Here is a 26,900-nt window from a genome sequence, read left to right as displayed (position 1 = left end):
CACACTCATACATTAAGCCGTCCGCTTGCGACCTCATACATCCACTCATTCACACTTACGTACTCGGCTCATAGCGTCACAATCCCCTCTCATGCTCGGCTTTGTGTGAGCGAGTAAGCTGCTATTGCAGCATCTCACTCTCGCGTCTCCTCTACTTCCCCGCTCATTTTCATTTCTCGAATAGCGCGCTTCTGATTGGCTATCGTTTTTAATTCATAACTCAAATTCTATGGCCCAAAAAAATTTTTGGCTCAGGAACTTTCGATTCAGTATTTTTTTCTCTATCGACCCCAACAATTACTCCCGCCACTTCAGAGACACCCTGTATATATATATATATATATATATTTGTATCGACATGGGTTTTTCCTGTGGTTTCCCCATGTCACTATTCTTAGAGCCTAAAGAAAGGTGAGGAACAGGGCAAATGCGATACAAAAGGCACAAGTCGGACCACAGCCGCAACACTAAAAATATATAAAGAAATATTATAATCTAACTTTGTTAATATTTAATAAGTAATAATAATAGTAAAATACTGATTAAGAATAATATTATAATAAATAATAAGGGTAGAAATAATTAGTTAAACACCAAAAGTAATAACTATTGTAACTAACAAGTATAAGAATCTAAAGTATAAGAATAATATAAGATAGAATGACAGCCCTCACGTATGGCTGTGTGTGGGTACCTAGCTAGTATACAGTAAACCTACATATAAAAGTTATAAGCGTTAGTGTGTATTCGTATATATGTCATTGTATGCGTACTGTAAACGTTAGATGAAGACATGTATATGTTAAGTGATGTGCCTTTTGTATCGCATTTGCCCTGTTCCTCACCTTTCTTTAGGCTCTAAGAACAGTGACATGGGGAAACCACAGGAAAAACCCATGTCGATACAAATATATATATATATATATTTATATACATCATATTAATATTAATATGAATCTATCATTATTTGTTTATTAATCCATATGAAAACTATTCTTTAGTTAAACTAAAACATTAATATTATTTAATAATTATAAGATATTCTAAAAGTATTGTTTATTTATCTAACCAATGGTCCCAGTGTTGGATGTTTTAAGGCTTTATGCTTTCTATTTCGTATTTATTATATCTTATAATTTATGACCTCTTGAGAATATTTAGCTAAAATAATTTTAACTAGGAAAACCCTTGAGAAATGTTCAATACGTGTTTTCCTTTTTATGAGTTTTCACAAAGGTCTAGTTGTTAAGTAACACGTGTGCATTTTATTCAAGTACTTTTTATATTTCTGACAAGTTTTAGTAAATGGTTTTGTTTATTGTATGTTTTGAGAGAGCGTTTAAACTAAATTTATGAGTTGCAACGGTTTTTCGAGATTTCAAGATAAAATACTTATTTTATATTTATATTTAAATAGAGTTAAGTAATTTGAATTTAAATTAATTACCGCGTAATGGCTCTCTTAAATTGGCGGGGGGAAATTAATTTTTTGCATTTTTTTTTGGCTCTATCAACTGTTCGTTAACTGTTCTTCATTGTTCTATCAAAAATTTTTTTTGTTCGTTTTTTTTTTTTAATTATCAAAAAATTTACCCTCAATTTGGCACAAACTATAGATATTTTGATGTTTTTTTTTTTTTTCTAATAGTTTAGAACTATTCAATAACTGTTCGTTCAAAATAAACAACTGTTCGGCTTTCATTATCCTGTAATTAAATAATTAACTTTTTTTTATAAATCTTAAATGTTATTGCGCATGCGCAGCATCAATGCGCATAGTTCTCATAAGTTATGCGCGGCTTATTTGAATACGATTCAAAGAGACAACACAACAATAACAGCAACAACTACAAAATCATCATCATCACCCGGTTTTTACTTTCATTTATATTTTGTTATTTTATACAAACAAAATGAATTCTTTCTTAATATCTAAAGTCGTATTTCTTATACTTATCCATTCTTTTAAGATTCCTGATTAAATATATTGATTGAGAAAAATAGAAAAGGATTAGTCCCATGCAAACTATATATTTATATATTGATACAATATATTCTAGAACCGATTTCTTTTTCATTCTCAGTCAATATTTTTAATTATTCATTTAAAATAGATGATAATATAATTTAGTTTTCGAATACGAAAACTTTAACAAATTTTTTCTGTACTACTTACGTTATGAGTTGACTTAGATTTTTACTTTAAAATTAATATAAAAGAATTTTAATTTAAAATTAATATAAAAATCTAATAAATAAACTTTGCAAATAGAAAGTAAATTATGTATATTAAGTAAAACAATAAAGTTTAATGATACAATACTTTTAATAGTTAAAAAAAAAATATTTTTTATCGATAATAACATTTTCTTCAGCATACTATTTATTAAAAAAAAATATCGTCGTTTTTCTATTAGTCTCATCAACACATGTTAACGAGATTTTAATTATAACGTAAACGATGCGTAACATTAAGTTATTTCCGTATTAACGATTCATCTCGAATGACAGTTTTCATATTATACGACTATTTTATAAAATAGCATATGGATATTTGTTATTTTTTGAATAAACAAATCAGAAAAAATACACAATTAATGAATAATCTATTAGACTTTTTTATCAGATAAAAGATATAACAAGACAAGTTCTTTATTATCAATACATCTTTTATTGTTGTTAGAAATAATCACATCGTAAGCCCTTATTATAAATTATTCATCATTATGTGAAAAATATAGCAAAAATCAGCTGGTTTTGAATAGAGTTTAAAATGCTGTACACCGATGCACTTAAACTAGCCAAAGAACAATCATTAAATAACGATAGATCTATTAGTAAACTAAACACTTAAGATTTTAACTTTATAATAAATAACTATGACAAATAACATTACTGAATTAATAAAATAATTAAATTTTTATGAACTTGTCTCTTTATTTTTTGACCTAAGCATGTATTTGAGTATAAAATAATATTTTTAATAATCATGCAGAAAAATAATCTAAGAAATTAAATTTTTAATATATTTTTGGTAATATATATTAATAAAATTTCTTGAAAATTGAAGAACTCTGCTTTGTCAATACTACCATTACAAATATAAAAATTTTTTTAGAATAAAATTTAACATTAAATAGTATGTCTTTGATAACATAATAAAAATCATTTTGACATCGTAATAACAAAATATAAAATTGCAATAAAGTTACTTATTCGTTTACTGAATTTTCTCGTAAATAAAGTACTCCATGTGGCACAATTTCAGAATGATCACCTATTATTTGTGATGCTGGTAACATATCGTTATAGAATCGCCAAATTCCTGACAATCTTCGACAATATGCAATATAATGATTCACATTATGACCAATAGCTCCACACAAACTGAAATAGAAATTAATATCAATTTAAAAATTTTTGTATCTTACAAAAATATAATAAAATTATACTTACCGATACCGTAGGACTTCAGTTTGACTTTCTTTGATATTTAAAATAATGGGAAAATTTCTTAGTTTACATGATAAGCCTTTAATATCGTTACGCAACCGTATGTCGAGCTCAATATAAATATACATGTTGAGCTTTTGTTCACAAGGTTGTATACTTTTACAAACCGGACAAAGCTTTTTAAAAGAACCGCGAAAAATCAACGCAGACTGCAAATCCTGAATTCCATTTTTCAGTAGAACATGATAATCTACACCTATTGCTGGTTTACTCAATCGAAAATTACACTGTTGTGATTCACATAGAAAATTTTCGAATAAACTAGGCTCGTCTTGAAACAAAATATTCCATAATCTAGTCACATTGTCATTACAGTCAATTACACGTGATATGACAAGAGCTTTACTTTTTTCTTCGTCCAATGTCCACTGCATTTTTTGCCTTGGTTCTATTTCCTTATAAAATTTATGTAAAATAGAAAATCGTTCATTGTTTATTTTCGGGTTCTTCTTAACGCCATTTTTCATTAAATTTAAAGCAAGTTTAAAACTCGAATTTTCGGATCCATTTGCATATTCTCTGAAGCTTTCATTTTCCAGTACTTCATTAAAAAGTAATTGAATTGAATTATAGAATCGAATGGACATGTGTTTTGAATTAAAAAATGCATATTTTTATAAACAATTGGTCCACTTTTATTTCCATTTATTAATAGGTAAGTTTCTTTATGAATTCCTTTTTTTTAATAGCTGAAGCATTTTCTTTGTTATTTTCAGACTTAATCATATTATTTACCAATTTTAATTCAGGAGTCTTGGAAATATTTACCTTCTTTTGTGATTTTTCGACTAATTTTCTCAAGAGCGACATCTGATGTATTATTTTCATAAATTTTATCACTTAATGGAGTATTAGCTGTTGCATCATAATCGTGGTAATTATTTATAGATTTCATCAGAATGTCGTTATCACTAATGTCCATACTTGAAATATTTTTTTTCTCACTAGACATATCATCTTTAAAATTTTCGTCTAAACCACGTTGATCAGGAAAATTGATATCGTTTTCATAATTCATCCACTCTTTATTAGCATGCTTCGGATCATTTCCTAATCCTCGTCAATTTTCGTTCTGTAAAATGTCCTGAAACGTATCATTATTGTTTAATTTCTCTTCAGACTTTTTATCATGGCAATTTAAATTTTCAACTGATATTGATGATTTATTAAGATTATCATCAACGAATTTTGTAATTTTACTTTGAAGTAAAACAACCCCGCCCAAAAGATTTTTAAGATGAGCCTTTACGAAAATATCTATACGTGCTGGTAAAGTGATTTGTTTATTCAACATAATCTTCAAGTCCTTGAAATCCTCTTCGATATATGAAGACGTTGGGGGTAACTTTTTATTTGGGACACAAACTTTGGTCCATAAAGGGAATTCTTTGGCTATATGTATCAATGGTTCTTTAAATAATGGAACATAAAAACAATTTAATATGGTACCAATATTTTGAATATTGTCTGAGTGCGAAGCAAGATTATCTGCCCATAATTTAATTGTAACATTATTGTCACATGAGCTTTCAAAACAAGTGTCATTTAAAATGTCACTTTTATCCGTACTAAAATCCATAGTTTTTATTTTTTCTTCCATGTCATCTATTAAAATTTTAGTTTTTCTGTTGCTGATAAGATTTTCCAACTCAAGTCGAGCATCTAGAGGAGTAATAAATTTATTATTATAACAAATCATGGAATCTTCATACTCAGTATTGCAAATGATTAATGTTAATATCAAAATCCTTTCTAGATCTTTCCACTGATCACATTCAATGAGTAGTGCAATACAGTACAAGTAAAATGACTTAACATTTTTATGGATTACTGACTTCCAACACTTCCAATTACTAGCTGCATGAATAAAATGCGCCGTGTCCAAGCGAATATATGTGTTTGGCTGGGTTGTAGTGGCACATTTAACGTTGTTAAAACATAATTCTATGTAATCAGATAATGATCGACTATTAAATGCTAAAGATACTGCATTAAGAAGAGCTCGTGAACCGTCACACACAACTTCATAAGGATAGTGTGGGGTCGTGTTATTGGATACTTCCCGCACCCATTTTCTTAACCAAAGTGTGATGGTATCGACATCGTGAGCTTCTGACAGCATTTGAAACACTGATAAGGAAGTACCATCAAAATTTATTACTATTGAATATAAGAAAATTTCGCTTGTACGTCCGTTGATGGGATCAGTGAATTTCTTGACAACTCCTCCAGTTGCGTCAATACAAATTCTTGAACATTTTCTATGCAAACGATAATACTCTCTAAAACAATGAATTTGGGATGGAGTAGCATAAAATACCCAAAACGGTTTCAAACATACGGTTATCACAGAGCTTTGATAAATTAGTGTTTCATTGATAGACAGCAGTGCATTTACAAGATTTTTTCGATCTTCTGGACGTACATCAAAATTATCTTCGATACTCTCTTTCTTCAATTGGTATAAGACATTGGCTCTACTCATAACTGGACATTGAGTATCACCAGGCTGAAGAAGTTTTTGAGCAGCATCAAGATTACTCCCTTTCACACCTTTTTCCTTTACTTCTTTCTTCATTTCGTCTCTTCTTTTTCCTTGAAGGGGTCGTTTACAGTCTTCATGTTTCTCGAATCTTGTATCTCGGCAGTTGATTTTAATTATGACATCACCATAGTCCCCTGGATTTTCTTCTACATATCCAAATAAAAAATTTTTACATGTTTTGGCTTTACAACGTCCGAAGATTGTTACGTAATAATTTCCATATTCCTGAATTGTAGCTTTTTTAAAAACAAAGGCACATTTTAGTCGATATTGTTTCCAGAACTCTAATGCTAATACATCTGTCCACACTTTAGGCTGCAATCCAAGAGTATTAGGTTTATTTTCCACGGTAGGAGCTATTTTATTTATTGAATTCCATAAATGTCTAGAAAATTTCACGTCAAAAGTATCATGATTCTTTTGTTGCTTAGAATATACATAATTAAAGTAATCTGGATCACGTTTTTCATCATCTTCTTCATCTTCATTATCATCCCAGTTATCATCGTCATAATCCGTGTTTTTATTGTGAGTTGAATGAAAATATCCACATTGTTCGCGTGCTTTGGTTAGAATCTCTCTTCGATTTTCTTTAACATTTGTCCTAATACATTGAACGTTCCATTTACCTACAAATTCAGGTTCTTTTGACATAATGTGCCATATGTCCGATGACCAGTCCGGCAATTGGTCAGACGCAAAATAACTGATGTACCTAAGTAACACATTAACTGCATCTTCAACTGATACTCTTGATTTTGGAGGTATAATAATATAAAAAAAGAATTACCTGAAAAAAAATGATATAGCCAATAAAATAATTTTGATATTTTATTCTAGTAAACTTACTTTAATTATTCTTTTATTTAAATGATACTTCGTTAAATTTATAGGTTTTTTTTTTTTAATTATTTTGAAGAATTACAATTCTCTTAACAATAATCAAAATCAGATAATTTTGTCTTTTTAAGTTCCTCGAATGTCTCTAAAAATACGTTTCACACTGATTTTCATTTGTTTGAATATAATAATAATAATAATAATAATAAAGCCTACAATGATAATACCAATAATATAAAGTTAAAAAAAAAAATTAATATCGTCCATACCCATAAATACATAACGCTATAGTTGAAAAAAATTGTCAATATAAATAACAGATAAATATTATTATTTATGTTTAGCATAAATATTGTAATTAAAATAACGAATTTAATTAATTATTTTGACTCATAAGAACGTAATAAAAAGATTATCTATTTTATCGATTAATAATAAAACAATCATAATAATCGTATACTGAAAAGATGATAACCAGCTAACCAGTGCCATAAATATAGTTTTATTATTTTATTGAAAATGAGTTTCTTGTTTTTACTTCGATTTCTACTAAAGAGTGAATTTAATTTTTTAAATTATTGTTTATTTATATCAATTTTTTGGTGAAGATTTCAATAGTTTGTTGATTTTACAAGTTTATTCCTTTATTTTATAAGTTTGTTCATCAAATTTTTGATAATTGATCCTGCCATAGCGATATTATTTTTTTAAATTTATTTCAAAAGTACTCAAAACTATTAAATATGAAGTTTTATTAAAAATACTGACAAATTATTAAGCCCAAGTTTTTTAATTCCTGATTCGCAATTCTGTGTAATTATTTTCCGACTGCAGATTGCTGATAATTAATAATTAAGTGTCATAATAATTATCTAATAATTGGGAGAGGAGAGCAATAAAAACAATTCAAATAATAATTACCTTGCATTGTAGTAATACATTTATGATTTATAACAAGATGAGACATGACTTTCTCTAATGAGTCTTTCAACTTGAATCAAGCATTAGGGCACGGACGACTATAAGGACGGAATTCGCATGCATTTTCGTTGTCCAGCTTCTCTATATATACCATAAACATTGTACATCCTGGTATGTAATATTTGCACGGGAAAATGACGTCATTCGCAACTTTCTCTATCAAAACGCCCAAATATTATCTAAACAAATAAAGAAATTGAATTATTACAAGTTTATCATAGTTTGTTTTTAATTCTTACGCTTAATTATTAATAATTATCTCTGACAACTAATGATAGTACCACTTACTAATACTGACCCCTTATGGATCTCGACAGGTATGACAGCAAATCAATTTGACAGACCTAGCGAACAGGCTCGCTAGGTCTGTCAAGCTGTTGGAGGCAGATAATGTGGCTGCAGAAGTACTCGCAACTTCTCTGCTAATTTTTTCACTGTATACATTTATCTGCGACATTTTTTGTTGGTTTGATAAATGATTTGTCAGACCTGTTTTTGTTCCTTAATTTAAAACTATTGAGTTTTTTGTGGATTCACTTACTTAGGGTTTCAAATCTGAAATAATCAGTACACTTCATTAATACAATAATTCTGATATTAATATTAACATTTGATTATAAAATTAAATATTTGTTAAATTTATAAGACCAATGATGAAACGATATCTAGCTTCGATGTATATTATTTTTTACTCATTTATTTAAATAAAATAACTAAATTATATCACAATCAGTAGATATTTGACAATGTCTTGAATTTTTGTAACAAATTAGTTTTATTCCAAATTAAAAACTGGCCTTTAATGATTAAAATTTCAAACGTAGATAAACTATTTTATAATAAATGTATAATATTGTTGTAACTGACAATTAATTAAAACTGACCAAGCAATTTTAAGTAAAAAATTGTGGAAGCACGTGGTCCAAAAATTACCAAAGAAATATGTCATAATTGCTTCACGAAATTTATTTTGGAATAAATCACTGAAGAGTTTCATTAAAAAAAAATTAAATGAAATACATTCCTTTGTCTAAAAAAAATAATAATATATTTTTCATTAAATTTGCGAAAGTAAATAAAAAAGAGTATTATGCTACAATATTGTTATATCAATATTATCAACATTTCATACTAACTTTCTCAGAAGAAACTATGAATGTTTGTTTATCAACTGTAATCAATCACTTTTAGTGAAATAAAACAATAAATTTTTTAAATAATACTTATGTATAAATTGGAGTATTTTGTGTATTATCTCTCCATACTCCATACATATATCCACGTCATGGTTAAAATCGAGAAACTATTAATTAATATGAATTTTCACGAGAACGATAATCAACCGACAAAAAATTTAAAAATTTGCCTTGATGAATTAAATGTGTAGTTTTGTAAAAAGCTAAATAACCAGCTAATTATCCAGTCTAATATCTGGTTAAATAACTGTTGTTACTTATTATACACATATCCAAGCAAATGAACCAGGTAATTAACTGGCTAAAATAGTAATAATGAGAAAAAAAAAATGGTAATTTTTCATGATACTGAAGTTGGCAGACATCTAGCAATTTTTAAGATTTTTACAATAATTAAAATCATTGTGAAAAAATTTAGCAAAAAAACTCACATGTAGAAATTTAAAAAATGAAAAGTGAAAGTTTTTAAAATATTTTTTCATTATAGTTAATTTTTATAAAATTTTTGAAATTGTCAGACGTCCGCTGATTTCAGTATCATAATTTTTCATTTTTCATCACTACACGTACATACTGTTAATTACTCAACAACCACTAGTGCTAAATATAAAAATTCTATTACATATGTTATTTTTATACAAGATAATCTAATTTATACAAGTGAAGATAATAAAAAGCGTGTAAAAAAATATAGTTATTAAATAAATAAATAAACAAATAATAAATATTAATTTCATTCTAAGTTCTGTAAAAAATAAAGGAATAATTTATCTTTTATTATTCATTAACTTATTTCCATAACTAATATAAAAATATTTATTTAATTTATAGATAAGAAAATTACTATAATATTTACAATAAAAACAGCATGTTTGCAAAACACTTCCACTAGCCGATATGAAGAGAAGAAGAAAGATAGGTTAAGGGTCCACGAAATGTAAACAATGGGTAAATATTTTATTATTTATTTCGATTCAAAGAAATAAGCACTCATTAATATTTAAATCAATGATAAACTGTGATACGAGGATTATCATTCACCCTGAAAATTTTTATTCGTTCAGGAGCTGTTAGATTTTAACCTAGATTCAGGTTCAGATTATGGATGAGAATTAAATTCTCAAAATTAATTAATAAAACGTGCATTAAATTTTTAATCTCGGAGAAAATACAAAGATAATATACCATTGAAAGAGTGTTTACTTGCATTAGTTGAATGTTAATGTTTATGAAAAATTTTTAAATAAAAATATATCTGGATTATTTTATCATGCACTACCTAATACGGTAATCAAGTGACACTATTAGTTGCTATTAATTATAATAGTGGATATAAATATAAAATGTATGCACATATATAAATGTTATCAATTCAATCAATTAAAAATATTTAACTGGATTAACTTTTGCTTTTACATGTTTTTTTTTATGCCGATATATTTCTGTTTTATTTTATTTTTTTGATTTAAAAAAAAAAGTCCGATAAACATTTGTAGCGGAGTTCATCAGTAATTATACTGACGTATCAAAAACAATAAGCACTTATTGGGTTTGTCAGTGGTGGGTTCTTTATAAGTTTAGTTTTAAAAAAAGTTAGTTCAGACTAATTAGTATTTAAGTAAATGTAATTGTTAAATTTAACTGACTTGAGAAAAAATGATAAAAAATTAAAACGTACGAATTATTATAAAATGAATTGTATGGGATGCGTCACCACTGCTATCGAAGCTAGAACCTTAAGAACTAGATACCTGAACAAGTGAAAAAAGCATGACCGCAAAAGTGAGCTTTTATCCGTAAGCTCCACTGAACCTTGATAAAACAAAAGGATTCAAAAGAATTAGAAATAACTTGATTTTTAATCATTTTTAATGATATTTAATCCTTCCAATTCTTTCTCTTATGGGCGTTTAACACGGAGAAATTCTTTTTAATTCTCTTTTTTAATCAAAGAAGCTCATCCAATGACCTATGGAGGGTAGAGGTACCTCTACCCTCCATACAGCGATCGCAAGTAACCAAATACATGTTTTAAGAGCCGGTCCCATTTTTTTCTCGCGTCGCACTCACGGCGAGAAACGGTACTATCTTTGTTGCACTCGTGATGATAAAGCTAATTGCAGTTTTATGTTTTTCTTTTAAACAAATGAGAATTTCTAAAAAAAAACGCTTTGCTATAAAATAGATATTTAAAAAATTTAATTCGTAGTAGAGCGTTTTTATAAAATTCTTCTTTGTCGAGGAGAAAAATAAAAAGCTGCAATCATAGGGACCGGCTCTTAACTAAATAAAAAGTAAGTCCTACGAGTTCCAGATTTTACTTATTTTAATGAGATACATTCAATAAAGATAAATAAATTTTTATAACTAAAAATATAAATATCTTAAATCACATATTGATGTTATTCAGATATTTTATTTATTTTCAGCATCGAAAAATTTAATTTTGTTTATTTTAAAAAGTGGATCCTTGTCAATAATTTAATTTTTCAGTTGTGTAGATTTTGCACAAACAATGATGTGAGAATCATCAGTTTGCTGGATTATTAATTTATGGGTCATGGACATCTCATGGTCATTCAGTAGCTTTTTTAATAAATCTAGTGAAAGCAAATTAACTGTTCATAATGAAAATATGTGTTCAAAGTAACGTATCGATATTATTAAAAAATTTTAACAATTCAAAGTATCTCAAAAATTTTTGAAATGTTACATTTTTTTACAATTTTGTAAATAAAATTTTCGAAATTCGCTCGAATACTAGATAAAAGTTGAAAAATAAAATATAAATAATTTTTAATAGATCAATTGTTCTTCTTATTTGACTTAGTTATAAATAATTCAATTATAATTGATTTTGACTAATTATCATGCAAAATTTAATAAATTGATTTGGAGGAAATGTTTTATTTACAGGCGTATAGTTAGGACTCTAGCTAATATATTAATCATTATTACTAGATATACCTTATATATTAATCATTACAAATTAGACGGACGTACTTAATACTTGAAAATTTCTATTTTGATTATTTTCCTAAAAGTGGTCAGTAACAATATGATTTTGTATGACAATTCAGTATACACTGAATTGATTGGTGTTGAATATGAAATAATGTTGAGAATAAATAATTGTTTTATTGTTATTATAAAGATCTATTATTTATATATTTAAGTATTTTTATAAATTGAAAAACATTTTTGTGAGTGGCAATTTTATCTTATTTATAATTTTTTTAAGACATGCTTTACATCATAATGACTAACTTAAAATGTAACATTATAGAGAGGTGAATTTAATGAAAAAAAAAATATTTATTCTCTCGAATGAATTAATGAATTTTACAATGAATTACGTTGATCACCGTTTTTTTATTGAACGAAGCTTTAAGAAGATCCATATCTTCACCAACATATACCTACTAAGATTTAAATGAATTAAAAATATTGTTTTATCAGTTCCTCTATTTTTTCTCAATTACATAAGATATAATCAAAGAACTCCGTTGAAAAGGAGAACAAAATATTGTATATAAATAATTACGAACATTTTTATCTGAATTTAAAATATGAAATTTAAAAAAGACATCAAATTCTATTTAGGCTGTCGAATGATATTTATTATTATTATTGTTATTATTATTATTATTAATGATAATGATGATGATGATGATTTTGTTGTTGTTGCTGTTATTGTTGTGTTGTCTCTTTGAATCGAATTCAAATAGGCCGCGCATAATTTATGAGAACTATGCGCATTGATACTGCGCATGCGCAATAACATTTAATTAAGATTTATAAAAAAAAGTTAATTATTTAATTACAGGATAATGAAAGCCAAACAGTTGTTTATTTTGAACGAACAGTTATTGAATAGTTCTAAACTATTAGAAAAAAAAAAAAAAACATAAAAATATCTATAGTTCGTGCCAAATTGAGGGTCAATTTTTTGATAATTAAAAAAAAAGAACAAAAAAAATTTTTGATAGAACAATGAAGAACAGTTGATAAAGCCAAAAAAAAGTGCAAAAAATTAATTTCCCCCCGCCAATTTAAGAGAGCCAAAAATCAAAACAAAAATAGAATCCATAACCTAAAACTGTTATTTATTAAATTTGTGAGCGTCTATGTTTAAATTTTGTTATGATTTTTTTTAAATCAACATTTTTTCTGCTGAGATTGACACCTAACTAACTAATGGTTTGTTGCAATTAAATTCGGAAAATAGCGATTATTCATACACTTCTACGACTTATTTTTATAGTTCCGTGATATCCTTGTAAGCTTATAAATATTCATACATTACACACCATTACTTATGACAATAAATGATCTAGACTTCATTTTCATTTAATTCTACAGTCGCGTAGTATAAAAAAATAATAATATATCTTATTTTAAGTTATCACCTTATAAATGAGGTAAAAACATTTTTTTTGATTAATTACACTTGCGAAATATTATGGAAAATTTTTTTGAGATTATATTTTGTTTTATATAAATCTGTACGGAAACGTTCAGCTATAGAAGTAGATTTCGATTAAAAAATTAGGTGAGATAATTTTTTTTTGTAGAATGGTTATAATCGTAAACTTAGAAAGATATTGAAACTAGATAAAAAAAAAACTATACTTGTAAAGAAATATGGGTGAGGCCCCGATGTTATGTGATATGTGACGTTTTGTTATGTTCTTAAGTTAGTCAGATTAAATTAGACCTACATATTATATCAGTTTTGTTAAGATTGTGTCATTTTTTTATTCAATTGCTAATAGATTCGTTAATATAACCATCACAAAAAATTTTTTATGGATTAGTTTACTCATATTAGATATTAATACTAGATGTTAAAATTTGTTGTGATATTGGATTAAAAACAAACAAACAATTTTAAAAAGGTGAGTCTCAACTGAATTAATATAAACAGTAATGTCACTATTTAATCATTCATCCTATATCTATAACCTGGAAAATAGTGTTAATAAATTTATTTTTCTTATTGACAACTGAAATTATAAATTGAGTTGTGTGAAAATGCATATTAATTAGTAAAAATAAAATGAATTGAGCTTCATCTTATGTAGCATTTATTTCTTACAATAATTATACAATATATTACACGACAGATAAAATAATTCAAATCTTATTAATAGTATATTACACACCTAGGGAACCTCGGCTTCGCCTCGGCTAACAATTACATGTGATCTGAGACATTTCTTACTTTACTTCCCTAGGTGTGTAATATATTATTTAAGGTTTTCAAAATAAAAAATGTTTTGAAAAGAAAAAAAAGTCTTTGTAGAACTGTGCGACTATTTTTTTTTCTATATACAAATAAGGCGTTTTAGAGATACTCTGATTTAAAAATTAGCCCTTGTAAATAACAATTTCTATAATTTTTGTAAAAAAATTTATGTGTCTCAGTAAAAATGAAAAAGAGGCTTATTTTAAAGTACGGTTGAATTTGATAGCTCGATTTAAAAAAAATTATATCAAAAAAACTTTTTTTTCTTTTTCAGATTTTTTACTCCTAGCAGAAAAATTATGCCGCGAAATAGAATTAGTACTTAACGCGATAATGTAAGCTTTCATATTTTTCACCGTGCGGCGCTTCGCGACTCGGAAGCTTAAATTCGCTGGGATTAGAATACCATATTATTTGATAAATTTTAATATAAGATAAAAATCTTTCAATTCAATAGCAAGAAAAATAAAAAGTGTTTTTTCAAAATAAAGTTTTAGACCGATCAATTTTTTTTAATTTTATCATTTCTTTTATGCTAGAAAAGTTGCGTTAAGAATCCCAAATCAGATTAAAATCGAATAACTAGTACGAAAACTGCCGCAGTTCAAAATTTTGTAAATGTTCGAACTTCGATTCAAACCTTTTTAGCTCGGAGAGCTATCTGTAACTTTAGAAGGGGTTCAGGGTAATTATTCAAAAATTTTTAAGCTCAAAAATGATTTTTCTATCTACGTTTTCAAAGATTTGAATTTTTACTGTCAACATTATTAAAAAATAATAACTCACGAAAATATACCACAGACCACCTCAATTTTTAAGCATGTTTAATTGCAAATTAAATAATTATGTTGGAATAAAATAGTCATCCTCAGTAACGGAACACGAGCGGCTGTACTTAAAAAGTATTTTAAAAAAAAAAATAAAGACACGATTATATTCAGAACTTAAAAAATGTGTGCGTCTCGCAAATACGTAATTGAAATTTTTACGCCTTTAACCAATTAATTACTTTTTTACTTTTATCTTAAGCTTATATAATCAATTGTATGTTCGGATGAATGTTCTATGTTTTCATTATCGTAAAAAATGCTTTATTCTCTATAAAATTATTTTTAATAATTTTTTGTTACAGATTTGAAAACCATATTTTTATATCAAGATGGGTTGCATTGCATTATTTGCAAAGTTTTTTCTATGCTTCTTCAATTTCATTTTCTTCGTAAGTAAATTGTTTTGTTAATGAAAAAATTATGTCTAATCTCATTTTTATATTTCAAATTTCATAAAATTTTTAGTTTATTATAAATACTTCCAACACATATGAGAAGAACGTATTCTTATTAAAATTATCAATTAAAATGATTCTTCTTTGAGTACATCACTCATAGTATTATGTAACTCTCTATAAAATAAGCAGTGTTTGACAAAGTTTCCTATTTAGTACGATGCACGATATGTCTAGAAATGCGATCTTTAAAACAATTTGTTTTTTAAATGTCACCAATATGCATTACCAACACAAAAATTCATATATAAATAAATTATAATTGTTCTTTGTTATAATAATTAGAGTATATATTTTGAATTTCAAACAATCTTAGATCTATTATATGATTTAGATTGCCGGTGGAGCTGCTTTAGCTGTTGGAATATGGCTTATTGTTGATATAAGTACATTTACAAATCTCATTAGCAAAATCGACGAGTCCGATGTTCTGGTAAGCATTTTAATAAATAATTATATTAATATTAATATCTTCAATTATTTATTTTTAATGGAATTTCATTAATACAAATGAGTCATTGTAGATTTATATTATATAAAAAATTTATTTTTTTATTTTATTTTGATCGTTTATTTCTGATCAATGCCGCATGAAAAAATTTAATGGGAAAAATTTGAAATGCATGATCACTGAGTAGCTCTTTTATGAAATTTATATATGTGATCGTAAGTAAGTAATCACTAGTATTTTTTTTGAGAATGATAATTTCCCATGAAAAAATTTTATGATAAAATCTTTTCGCAGATATAAAACCTAATAATATACAAAAATTTATGGTGATTTGATATAACACAGCAATTCCTAAATAAACCAATTGTAATTTTGTGAAAGTATTATACCATCATTCTTATAACCCATAGTCATATTTCATTATAAATAATATCTATTGGCTATTAGAAGAATGTAATGCTAAATAATAACACATTTGCTTAGCTTTTATATATATTTTTCTAGTGTGCAACGTCTGCATATTAATTACATGCTCAGTCATCATTTCAATAATTGATACATGGATTTAATGATACCAACAAACGCTTAATAATTTTGTTAATGTTTTATTTCTGAAATATTTTTCATTATATTTAATTAGTATTTGTAGCATATTTAGATTTGCATAACAATATCTTTCGTGATATTTTTTAATTTAGTAATTATGGTTCCAAACTAATTCAATATAATTTTTTGTCTAAAATTACTATTTTTCAATCGTTTGTTACTATACACCGTTTTTTAAAAAATGATCAATAAATAATTCGTAATTTATATGTAAGAAAATATATAACTCTCACATATCTACGATTAACATATGATAAATAAATGTTGAATAAATACTATATTTAAAAAAAAAAATTGAAGTTAGTAAAAGTAACTGTTGGTTTAAACATAAAGCCAATCATTTATTCAATGATATCTTACTATTTGAGCGAAGTTTGATTTTTTTTTTTTTTTAAATTGCTATTTAGAGTCGGTTTTAACTGCTGTGGTCATATCGCCGACTTTAACTGTTGGGAGTGGTACGGTTGGGGTCTTTTTGGTTTGTGAGAATCTTAAGCTACGCGACAAGTGTCGAATCTCAACCAAGCGGGTTTCTAAGACCAGCTTGGGATTCGAACCCATGCCTGGCCGGTGAGTCAGTCCAAGTGCTCTATAGGCCATGCACCTTAAACCACTCGGCTAAAAATCACCGATTTAAGTTTAATTTGATTCCTCCGTTTTTTTTTTAAGTGTAAAAAAATGCAATCTATATGCTTTTATCACCAAAAAATATTTTCTTTTTTTTCTAAATTTTATCTAAATTCAGTTTTATATTTTTGTAAATAAAATAAAGCTTTATTTTTATCCAATCAAGATTTTTTTTTATTACAGACAAAAACAGATCCTGATGTTATAAAAACAATATCTTACATTTTGATTATTGTTGGAGCACTTACGTTTATTGTCAGTTTCTTAGGATATTGCGGTGCCATGTTCGAGTCTAGGTGTTTACTTTGTGTTGTAGGTTGAAAATGATAACATTTTTTCATTAAAAGTAGCTTATTTCATTTTAAACATTTCGATTATTCTTTTAGTATGGCATTCTCATCCTAGTTGTTTTGATCTTGGAATGTACTGTAGTAGGTTTGTCATTCAGTTGGAATAGTGAAGTAAGTAAAATATTATATGATTCAAATTTAATCGAATGTAGACGAAATAATTATTAATAATATTCTCAAAATGTTAACTCAATAAACAATAATTTTGAATTTGTAGACAGAACAAGGAGTAAGAACGTTACTCAAGGCAACGATGAAATATTACGCAACAAATGAAGACAAAACCGAAGCTGTTACAGTAGCTTGGGACGGAATAATGAATCAGGTACTTAAAGTTTATCGGAAAATAAAAAAAAAAAAATTGGAGAAATTACAAAAAGCACCACTCATAATTCCCATTCAACTTTTTGATTTGTACTAACATTTCAAAACTTAGTTTTTATTTAGTTACTTTCAATTAAAAGGAAAATAATGAATAAATAGAAATAATTTAAAAAAAAAAAAAACAAAAATCCCCAAAACGTTTGATTCTGCAGGCCATCCTTGGAACTTTTCGTTATTTACAAGCTCAAAAAGCTCGAAAAAATTTCTCAATGAGAAGTTCTGAGCTCTCCAAGCTCGATAATATAGCAGTTGTGTTAGTATAATAATTTTTTAAAAATTTTTAATTGCGATATCTTTTGAACAAATCAGCCAATTTTGATGCGGTTTGCAGAATCCATAGCAGTTTTTTTAATATAAAAAGATATAGATTTTTTTTTCCCAATGATTTTCTCATTTCTATTACACTTAATCAATTTTTTAAAAAAAGCATATTGAACCTTTTTCTGTACAATGGTATATACATTATGTTGATTTCGTGAACTAACAATCTTGTAACAATGAAAATAGTTGCAGAAAGGGGGGAACATTTTTTTTCGATCTCACAGCACTCTCTCTTTAATATTTTATATAATGATTCGTGTAAAAAAAAATAAACCTGTAGTTTTTCATATCCCTATTTCTCATATTATTATTAATATAAAAATGTTCTTAATTGTAGATGAAATGTTGTGGAGTTGACAACTACACAGATTTCAGTCAGAGTCCTAATTGGTCGATAATAGAAAAGAAAGTACCTGAGGCATGCTGCAATAAAATTAATGGTATTCTCCAGGATTCAAGCTGCCCAAGTAATCCATCGTTATCAAATTCATATTATATGCAGGTAATATAATTTCAATGATTACTTATACTCTTTAAATCTGTAGTTAGTTCCTCTGATTAATTGATAGTCCGGATGCTATACTCTGTTATAGTGAAAATTAAAATTTTAGGTAGCATTGCATGCCTGAAAATAATGTAATCTCTTTGCAATCATTTCTATTGGCATATCACTCATTGCTGCTAAACATTTTTGTTTTTTTCATAACAATGCATTTTAACTTCCCGCTAAGAAAATTGAAGATTTTCGAAAATCGGGAAGTTATTGTTTTAAAATAATTGAATTGACTAGAAAACCAATTCTTTTCAATAATTTTTTCTTTGTCTCGATACTTTTTTATAATCAGGGTTTGATAAACAATTTTCTTTTAAATGTTTTATCTAGGGATGCTACAATGCGATAATAAATTCGATCCAAGAAAATGCAGCAATTGCTATTGGAGTAGCTGTAGTCCTAGTTTTTGTCGAATTGATTGTCATTATTTTGGCATTATATTTAGCATGTTGTTATTGGCGACCACAGCATGGTAAGGATAAAACTCTTATTATTTATAAAAAATTAATATTTATTTTTTGCTGAAAGTGATTAGTAATAGGAAAGTGATAAATAATGGGTTGTTTTTTAAATTCATTGATAATACTAAAAACATCTCCCTCATATTTTTCACTAATACCTTATTATGTTAGAAATTGACTGAATTTTCATAAATATTGTTATAGTATTGACTTGTTGGTGCTGCTGCTGACGCCAACAAAAATCCACCGCCAGATTAAATCATGGCTGCAGAATTCATCCATCCAATAATCCATAGAAGACTGGTCTCGCATCGTTTTATAAAGTAAAGCGATGGTATAGTTATATACAAAAGAACAACATAGAAAGGAAGATAACAATCTGACATATTTAACTAAAAGCTCGAAACATATTTTTATACAAATATATTTCCTTAACACAATAAAATAAGCGATAACATCCATAAAAATTCAAAAATTCATGTTCCACTAAAAATTCAAGTCAAAAATTTTTTTCTTTATACTTCTGTACAATTTATTACTCAAAAAAAAATATATATATTTTTTTATATTAGTTAGAAAAAATTTTTTAATAAAGAATTTAATAATTTTTAGAATACTCACAAAGTGTGTTTTTAATTATATTTCCCGATGTTATTAGTTAATAAATTGAAATATTTATAAAAATAAAAATCATGCATACTTGAAATCATTTTTTTAAATAGTTTATTTTTATAATTATTCATTTTTATCATTCGTGATGATCACATTTTTTCTACTTCTAGTAGATTTTATAAAAATCTAAATATTGCAATAGTCCTCATGACGGAACTTTTAAAAAATTTTGCTATATTTCGACTCAGCTCGTCAAGCGGATTAAAATGTCACATAGAAAGATACAAGTATAATACCACTTAGTTCATGTTATTGATGTTTTTTATACGCTGTAATAACGAAAATATCTTGAACATAATTATTTTACACATTATTCTTTATTAATAATATAAAAACTATACAGTACAATTTATAATTTAATTCATAATTAAATATAAGTGTTATTTCAAATTCATTTTTGTTATATATTACACTTGATATACTTTAATTAACAATTCTATTAAATAAATCACAATAAAATACGTATTTAATACATTTTAAACGTAAAATGAATAATGAGTTCAAATTCATTTCAAAATTTGAATATCAGATTAAAATTTTTTTCACTGGTTGATTATCATAATAAATCAAATAAAATTAATAGTCTTAGATTAGTTAACTCGATAAGATCATTTACTTATAAAAAATTTCTTCAATGAAAGATAAAATGTATGGATTTATTTTTATTGTGGAGGTACTCCTATCATACCTAGTGTAGTCATACCTTGCATTCCATAAGGCCCTGGTGGTTGTTGGCTCTGAACACTAGTCATTGGTGAATGCATTTGCATAGCTGGGCTTTGAATTTGTTGTGTAGATGTCACTTGACCACTTGCGGTAGATGCGAGACCCTTAAAAAATTTTTAGCAACAATTAATAATTTTAAATGTCAAAAAGAAAAAAAAAAGTCAAATACCACATGTTAAATATCAATTTAAAATGTTATTTTTATATAAAAATCAAAAATCGAAATCTTTATATCCACTTAAGACGCATTCTGTGAATATAAACATTATTTTTTGACAACTAATTACCTGTGAGATAACTGATGGTTCAGACGGTAGTGTAAGATTAGTTAATAAATCTCTAATCGCCGGAAAAAGTGAACACTCAGATAGGCTTGTATATTCTGCAAATCTTTTAAGTTGCATGGATGCAGCAGCTGTAGCCGATCCTGGACCAGGATCTCGTTTTTCGGCAAGTTGTGTTATATTTGTTGAAACATCATAAACTAGCGGTAAAACTAACGATGGTGGTTCTCCTTGATAAGGCATTCCGATTCTCGTTATTTGTAACTAAAAAAAATAGAGATTACCAAAATAGAGATTATTCTTAATATCTTTTATATTGTAAAATGAAAATAATATTATATATAAAAAAAAACTTACGAAGAAAAGTATTTTATTTCGACAAACAAGAACTGCTGCCATTCCTGTAGGAACAATTGGTGTCGCAGAAGGTGGTATTCTTAAACACCACTGAACTGACCATTTAAATTGATGCTGTTGGACCATATTAGAATTTAATTCTAATTTCATTATTTGGACAAAATCTTTAAGAACATTCAAAGGAACATTTAGCATTCGACCAAAACCTGAAAGTGTATAATGTTTAAAAGGTGGAGCAGCGGCTCTGATATCAAAAAATTTTTCAATAATTTGTAGTTCTTCAGAAGTCCACTGTTCTTTATGCTCAGGTAGTGGTTGAATTTTAATGTGAAGCGATTGTAAATGTTGAGGATTTAAACCAACGCGACATTGTAAAGTTTCAACTTTAAAATGTACAACTCCTGGTTCTGTACTGTTAATTGAAGTTAGACAATCGTCTGATTGAATAAATCGTTGTAATTGTCTTCGCATATAGACGCATCCTAAAAATCTTTCCAAAGGTGATAGATCGGGTCCAGGTAGACTTGCAGGATGAAGTGAAGGAGTACAAAGTAAATCCAATGCTTCATGAGTCAAAAGTGTTGGAACTGCTCCAGCCCAAGATCTTTGAGGTAAAACTCGAGATATATGAGTCCCTGCTTTGTGATCTGATGCTTGAGGACTGTGTAAAGCTACATGACCTGGACTTTGTCCAGGTCGTGCAGGTGATGGTCTCGGTACACTTGGAGATCCAGGCCAATTTGATGCAGCAGGAGAAGCCATACTTTGAGAGGATGGAAAAGGACTACCATCAATGTGACCAGCTTGCATAAAAGAGCTTGCTGGCGAATGACCCACTTGAACATTACTACAAGGTCCAGGCGATGATGTTGGCATTAATCCAGCCGGGCTTGGTACATGCATTGGATTCAAAGGACTATTGGCAACAAGTCCTGAACCAGGTGATGGATGAGGTAACATATTAGGAGTGTTTGGTGGTAATGAAGGTGGTGATGCCAAATTAAAAGACGTGGCAGGACTGCTACCAAAACTTTGATGCTGATTCGCTTGTGAAATATTAACTGTATGAGGACTAGCCGGAGTATGAGGGTTACTACCAGATGGAGGTGTCAAAGGTGGATGAAATCTTAAACCATCACGTTGTTGAGCAGGAGATTGAGGACCACTTCTGTGGTGACTCATAAAACCAACTCCACCAGTTCCATCTGTGTCCATAGAAACTGGGGATGGTGGATTATCATCTTCAGATTGTGAACGGCGTCTAAATACAGCGCTTTCATCTACATATTTTGACAAAAATGTTTTTAGGCCTTGAGTAGGTGTAAATTCATCTACAACATTACTCCTGTCAAATCGACTGTATGCACCATCTCGTATACTAACAAGTCCACCACCTCGTAATTTAAGTTCTAAACAATACATTCCTTGATAAGCTATTCTTACCAATGTTACACATTGAGGCATAATTGTAAAAGTCTGAATTGGAACTTGAGGTCTAGAATTATGTACACCTAGTTGAGGTATGATAGGTAACTTACTAATAGATATAAGAGGTTGTAAAGTTTCATTTAATATCTGTATAATTTGTGCTAAGCTTTTATGACGATTGAGATGAGCTTCAAGTTGTTCTTTTATCAATGAGTGTGCATTTATCGATGTATTCATTGGACTTTTTCCGAAAATAAGTTTAAAAGCTTTGTCATTTGTACTCCAATAAATGGTTACTGTTGCACCTCGATTAGGACCATAAGCTATAATTAATTTACTGTAGCTGTAAGATTTTATGCTGACCATATTTCTTAAGTTATATTTTTCAATCTTGAGATATTCTGTAAAATCTTGGACAATTGAATACAGATAAACAATTTGTGTCCAATCATTCAATAAACTATCCACAGTTTTCGATACTGTTTCAGCCGTTCCCATATCGTATTGAAAATACACTGGTCTTCTAAGTCCTTGTTCTTTCGGATGACTTGTTGTTAAAGGACTACTGTAAAACACAAATTCGGCTAGCCATGTTTTAGCCATTCCTTTACCTTGAACTCGAATTGAAACACTAAGTAATCGTTTCAATAATGATTGCCAAGCGCTGGTAGCATTTAAATTTAATGATGGAGCTGGTAATTGTACTAATTTCAGTACTAAAGCCGTAGCATTAGCATCTACTTGAAGTCCTTGATGCGCAATGTCTCGTTTTGTAAGCTCTTGAGCCAAAGTAACAAATGGAATTCTTTCATCACAAAGAGCAACGACATGCGCCAATTCTGGAATAAAATAAGCGGGATGTTTTGGCCGTCTATTTTGTGATGAACATAATACTTCAGTACGACCAGAAGATCCTGAACTTCGTCGTTTTACTCCTTTTTCAGGTATATCACTGTCGACACTAGTAAATGGTCCATGAGTAATAACAAATGTATCGAATTCTATTAGACTCTGAACTTTTAAATACATTTTGGGTACTTCGGTTTCAATATTTTCATCATGAGGATCATCTTCCATCAAACTAGATTTCACTACAGCTAAGTAAAATAAAAATTCAATTTCACATGAAAAGGATTTTTTCTCTTTAAATTCGATTATCAATATTACTGTTGGATGTCGATGAAGTCGAACAAACATGTGGTGTTTACTAATTTTAGCCATAGGGTGATCAGGTGAAAATATAACTGGCAATGTCTCGTGGGATGTGGAAGGTAAATGTTGTAAAGTTTTCTCACATCGTCGTTGAGTGATCCAAAATCTTAATTCGGAAATTAATGTTGGTAAACGCGAATGATCACCGTTAAAAGCAGCTGTCAGCTCTGGAACAAGTGGAACGTCATACTGAGGTACATGACATTGTAACATTCCTGTATGTGTATCAACAGTTATGAGAAGAAGTTCAGCCCGTAAACAAGGTTGCAGAATCGGAACAGATAAAATCGCTGGAGAGCCGGCCAAGGTACAATCAACATCTTTAAGTATATTTTGAATTTCTTGTTTTAGTTCTGAAAGTCTAGTTTTCGTTCTAATATAAATAGTATGAACAAGTAAACATTCTACAGATAATTGGTCAGATCTTATTGCTCGATCAGCTATTTCGTTTTCTTTGCTACCTAAAGAAGGTACATGAACAACAGCGAGAGGTTTAGCAGGATCATTTTGGTCTACATGAACAGTCAATTTATAACCAAGTTCTGATTTCGGATCTTTTACAGTCAATTCTCGCCAATATGATATTGATAAACATTTACCAGGCATATATTCATCTACATGAATGTGATCATCTAATCGATCTCTAATTAAACGAAGTGTTTGTGAATAAAGTACTTCTAGTTGAAGAGACTGACAAAAATAGTGTAAGATATAATATGCTTCAGAAAGTGAATTTGAACTCTCGGCAAGCCTTGATTGCACAAGCTGATGAACATACCTAGCTTGTAAAGGATGAACTAAAGCTTTTCCATCTCCAGTTTCTCTATCTGATACAAGTATTTCAAGGTCTAATAGACGCCACGGTACATTTGCTCCGTCACCCATTACCGTCAGAGAAACGGCGAATTCTTGTTGCACATGAAACGTTACCCTCCCTGTTTCTATTCTTAAATTACGCATTTGCGGAAGTAAATTTCCTGTTACTAATCGATGTTGTATAACTTGATTTAATCTTTGTAGTGTTGTTCTTTTTTCTATAACAGTTATTGGATCAGGTGGTACTATTTTCTCTTTAATACATGTTGGAAGACGACTATAAGTTCCAGTTGTGAGAACTTCTACTGCTGCAGGTATATGGAAATTTGGAAGTCTTGCGTGAACTAATGTTTCTCTTGCCATTCGTGCTAACATATCTGCAGTATCTACAAATAGTAAAGACTGCTTGTCGAGAAAAGCCATGATGTGCTACAAAAATAAAATTTATAAAGATTGGTAAAAATAAAACTAATAGGTTTCTAAAAGAAAGATATGTTAAGAAAAATGTTGTGTAATGTTAAATTTTTACGAAAGAAGTAACCAAAAATTCATTCTTTCTTTTAAACGGTATAATTAGTCTAAGCGCGGTAGTAACTTTTTGTATAATTTTGAGGTCGGTAGGTGAAGTAAATCTTATCTTATGTATTTCGATCCGCTGAATCCGAATGTCGTAATAATTTATACGAAAACTTGAGTTTTTAATTGTTTAAACAATAATTTAAAAATTAGTTAGTTGGGAATCATTTGAATAAATTTGAGTAAATCAGATAGTTTTTGAGTTAAATATTAAAAAAAATTTTTAATCTCAATTTTGAAAAACTTTACCGCTAATTAGAGAAGTAAAAATTAATTTACAATTAGTATATTATGTATTGGAAAAAAGATTTTTCAAAGTTTCAAATAAAATCATAAAAATTATGCATTCAAAAATTTACTTATCTAGCTGTCACGCGTTAACTCTAATTTTACTTCAATATGTAATTCAAGAAAATTGAATGTCTATCACTAGACATCAACTAATTCTAATTTCAATAAGTTGATACTTCTCGGATTGTTTGATTTCAGTCAACTTTTTTCTTTTCTTAGTATATTTTCAATTACCCTAGTAGCAATCTTAGCCTACATCAAACTAAGGAAGTATGGAGAAATATAGTATTTCTCTTGTATGCCAGAAACTTGCTCATGATTTGATCAAAATTGTAAGGGTAACTATCGAAATAACCAGGTAGATCAATTAACTGAAATTCTAATTATTGTGTTGTGTTAAAAAATGTACAAATATAGCAGTAATATACATACTGCGGACTTATCGACTTTCGAAGCACTGTTCGCCCATTTAACTAACGCTAATAATCTAACAAATAGTTGTCTTGTTCTTGCAGAATAGTTGTAAATTTCAATTTTTCGTTCCATGTCTGTTTTTCGAGGTAATCTATAAAAGTAAATTATATTATGTTGGCATTGTAATTAAATAGTAAAAAAAAAAAATTAAATGAATATTTAAAAAATTACAGCTCTGCGAGAACAGTTAATTCATGATAAGTCCTTTGAATTATGAAATCAATTAGTATTCCAAGCGAAATGGAACCTCCACGATTCCCTTCCTGTGGCATGTTATTAGCCATAGGAGTTTGATGTCCTTCTAATGGCACTGGAGCCATAGTTTGGATTTGACAATTTGACTATTCGACAATTTATATTTCAATTTTTCATTATTCTGATTTGAGTTAAAATTCATTCAATTGACTTGATTGATGTTGAAAGTAATTTTTTGTTAATTAAACTAACACTAAGTATTAAAAAAGGAGTTCATCTTTTAGGTTATACGTAAGATATTTCGAAGAATAATTCAATTATTTGGCACTATTTTTCGAATATTAAAATTGATATTGTTGAAGTAACTATACAACAAGACAATTCTCAATTATTGAAGGCTTAAAAAAGTAACGATGTCACTTATTAACGATCATTTATTAAAGTAACAAACATGTAAATATCATAAAAATAAGCATTGATAATTTCAACTGCGAAAATGACACTAGTA

At 28.1% G+C, this 26,900-nt stretch overlaps 2 protein-coding genes across 5 annotated transcripts; one reads left to right on the top strand and one right to left on the bottom strand.

Moving 5' to 3' along the window:
- The first annotated feature begins 9,932 nt into the window (after positions 1-9,932).
- Positions 9,933-19,979, top strand: Tsp66e (Tetraspanin 66E). Of its 4 annotated transcripts, XM_074248289.1 has the most exons (10): positions 12,988-13,275; positions 13,851-13,973; positions 15,456-15,542; positions 15,943-16,041; positions 17,476-17,604; positions 17,679-17,753; positions 17,860-17,967; positions 18,685-18,849; positions 19,231-19,372; positions 19,566-19,979. In XM_074248289.1, exons 3-10 carry the CDS (start codon positions 15,483-15,485, stop codon positions 19,589-19,591), a joined length of 804 nt encoding a protein of 267 aa, XP_074104390.1. In that variant the 5' UTR covers positions 12,988-13,275; positions 13,851-13,973; positions 15,456-15,482; the 3' UTR covers positions 19,592-19,979. The 4 variants fall into 4 exon arrangements, with proteins under 4 accessions (XP_074104392.1, XP_074104393.1, XP_074104391.1 ...); XM_074248291.1 differs by lacking the exons at positions 12,988-13,275; positions 13,851-13,973 and adding an exon at positions 9,933-10,023; XM_074248292.1 differs by lacking the exon at positions 13,851-13,973 and having other exon boundaries at positions 12,987-13,275.
- A 184-nt stretch (positions 19,980-20,163) lies between these two features.
- Positions 20,164-26,852, bottom strand: Med14 (mediator complex subunit 14). The gene is made up of 5 exons (XM_074248244.1): positions 26,369-26,852; positions 26,156-26,288; positions 21,401-25,285; positions 21,047-21,307; positions 20,164-20,863 (listed from the first exon to the last, which is right to left on the bottom strand). Exons 1-5 carry the CDS (start codon positions 26,515-26,517, stop codon positions 20,696-20,698), a joined length of 4,596 nt encoding a protein of 1,531 aa, XP_074104345.1. The 5' UTR covers positions 26,518-26,852; the 3' UTR covers positions 20,164-20,695.
- Positions 26,853-26,900: the final 48 nt, after the last annotated feature.

Source organism: Cotesia typhae, unplaced genomic scaffold, assembly GCF_013202065.1.
Source record: "Cotesia typhae breed Kobodo isofemale line unplaced genomic scaffold, CoteBio_Ctyphae contig_5, whole genome shotgun sequence".
Taxonomy (NCBI): Eukaryota; Metazoa; Arthropoda; class Insecta; order Hymenoptera; family Braconidae; genus Cotesia; species Cotesia typhae.
The sequence above is the reverse complement of the archived record's forward strand: the minus strand, read 5'-3'. Positions and strand labels throughout refer to the sequence as shown.

Bases quoted from the DNA above. Each gene is read 5' to 3' on its own strand.
- Tsp66e (XM_074248291.1), top strand. From the start codon at position 15,483: ATGGGTTGCATTGCATTATTTGCAAAGTTTTTTCTATGCTTCTTCAAT. The intron at 15,543-15,942 runs GTAAGTAAATTG...TATATGATTTAG, and splicing joins TCTTCAATTTCATTTTCTTC to ATTGCCGGTGGAGCTGCTTT. The intron at 19,373-19,565 runs GTAAGGATAAAA...ATATTGTTATAG, and splicing joins TTATTGGCGACCACAGCATG to TATTGACTTGTTGGTGCTGC.
- Med14 (XM_074248244.1), bottom strand. From the start codon at position 26,517: ATGGCTCCAGTGCCATTAGAAGGACATCAAACTCCTATGGCTAATAAC. The intron at 25,286-26,155 runs GTATGTATATTA...TTATTTTTGTAG, and splicing joins CGAAAGTCGATAAGTCCGCA to CACATCATGGCTTTTCTCGA. The intron at 21,308-21,400 runs GTAAGTTTTTTT...TATTTTTTTTAG, and splicing joins GAAATAAAATACTTTTCTTC to TTACAAATAACGAGAATCGG.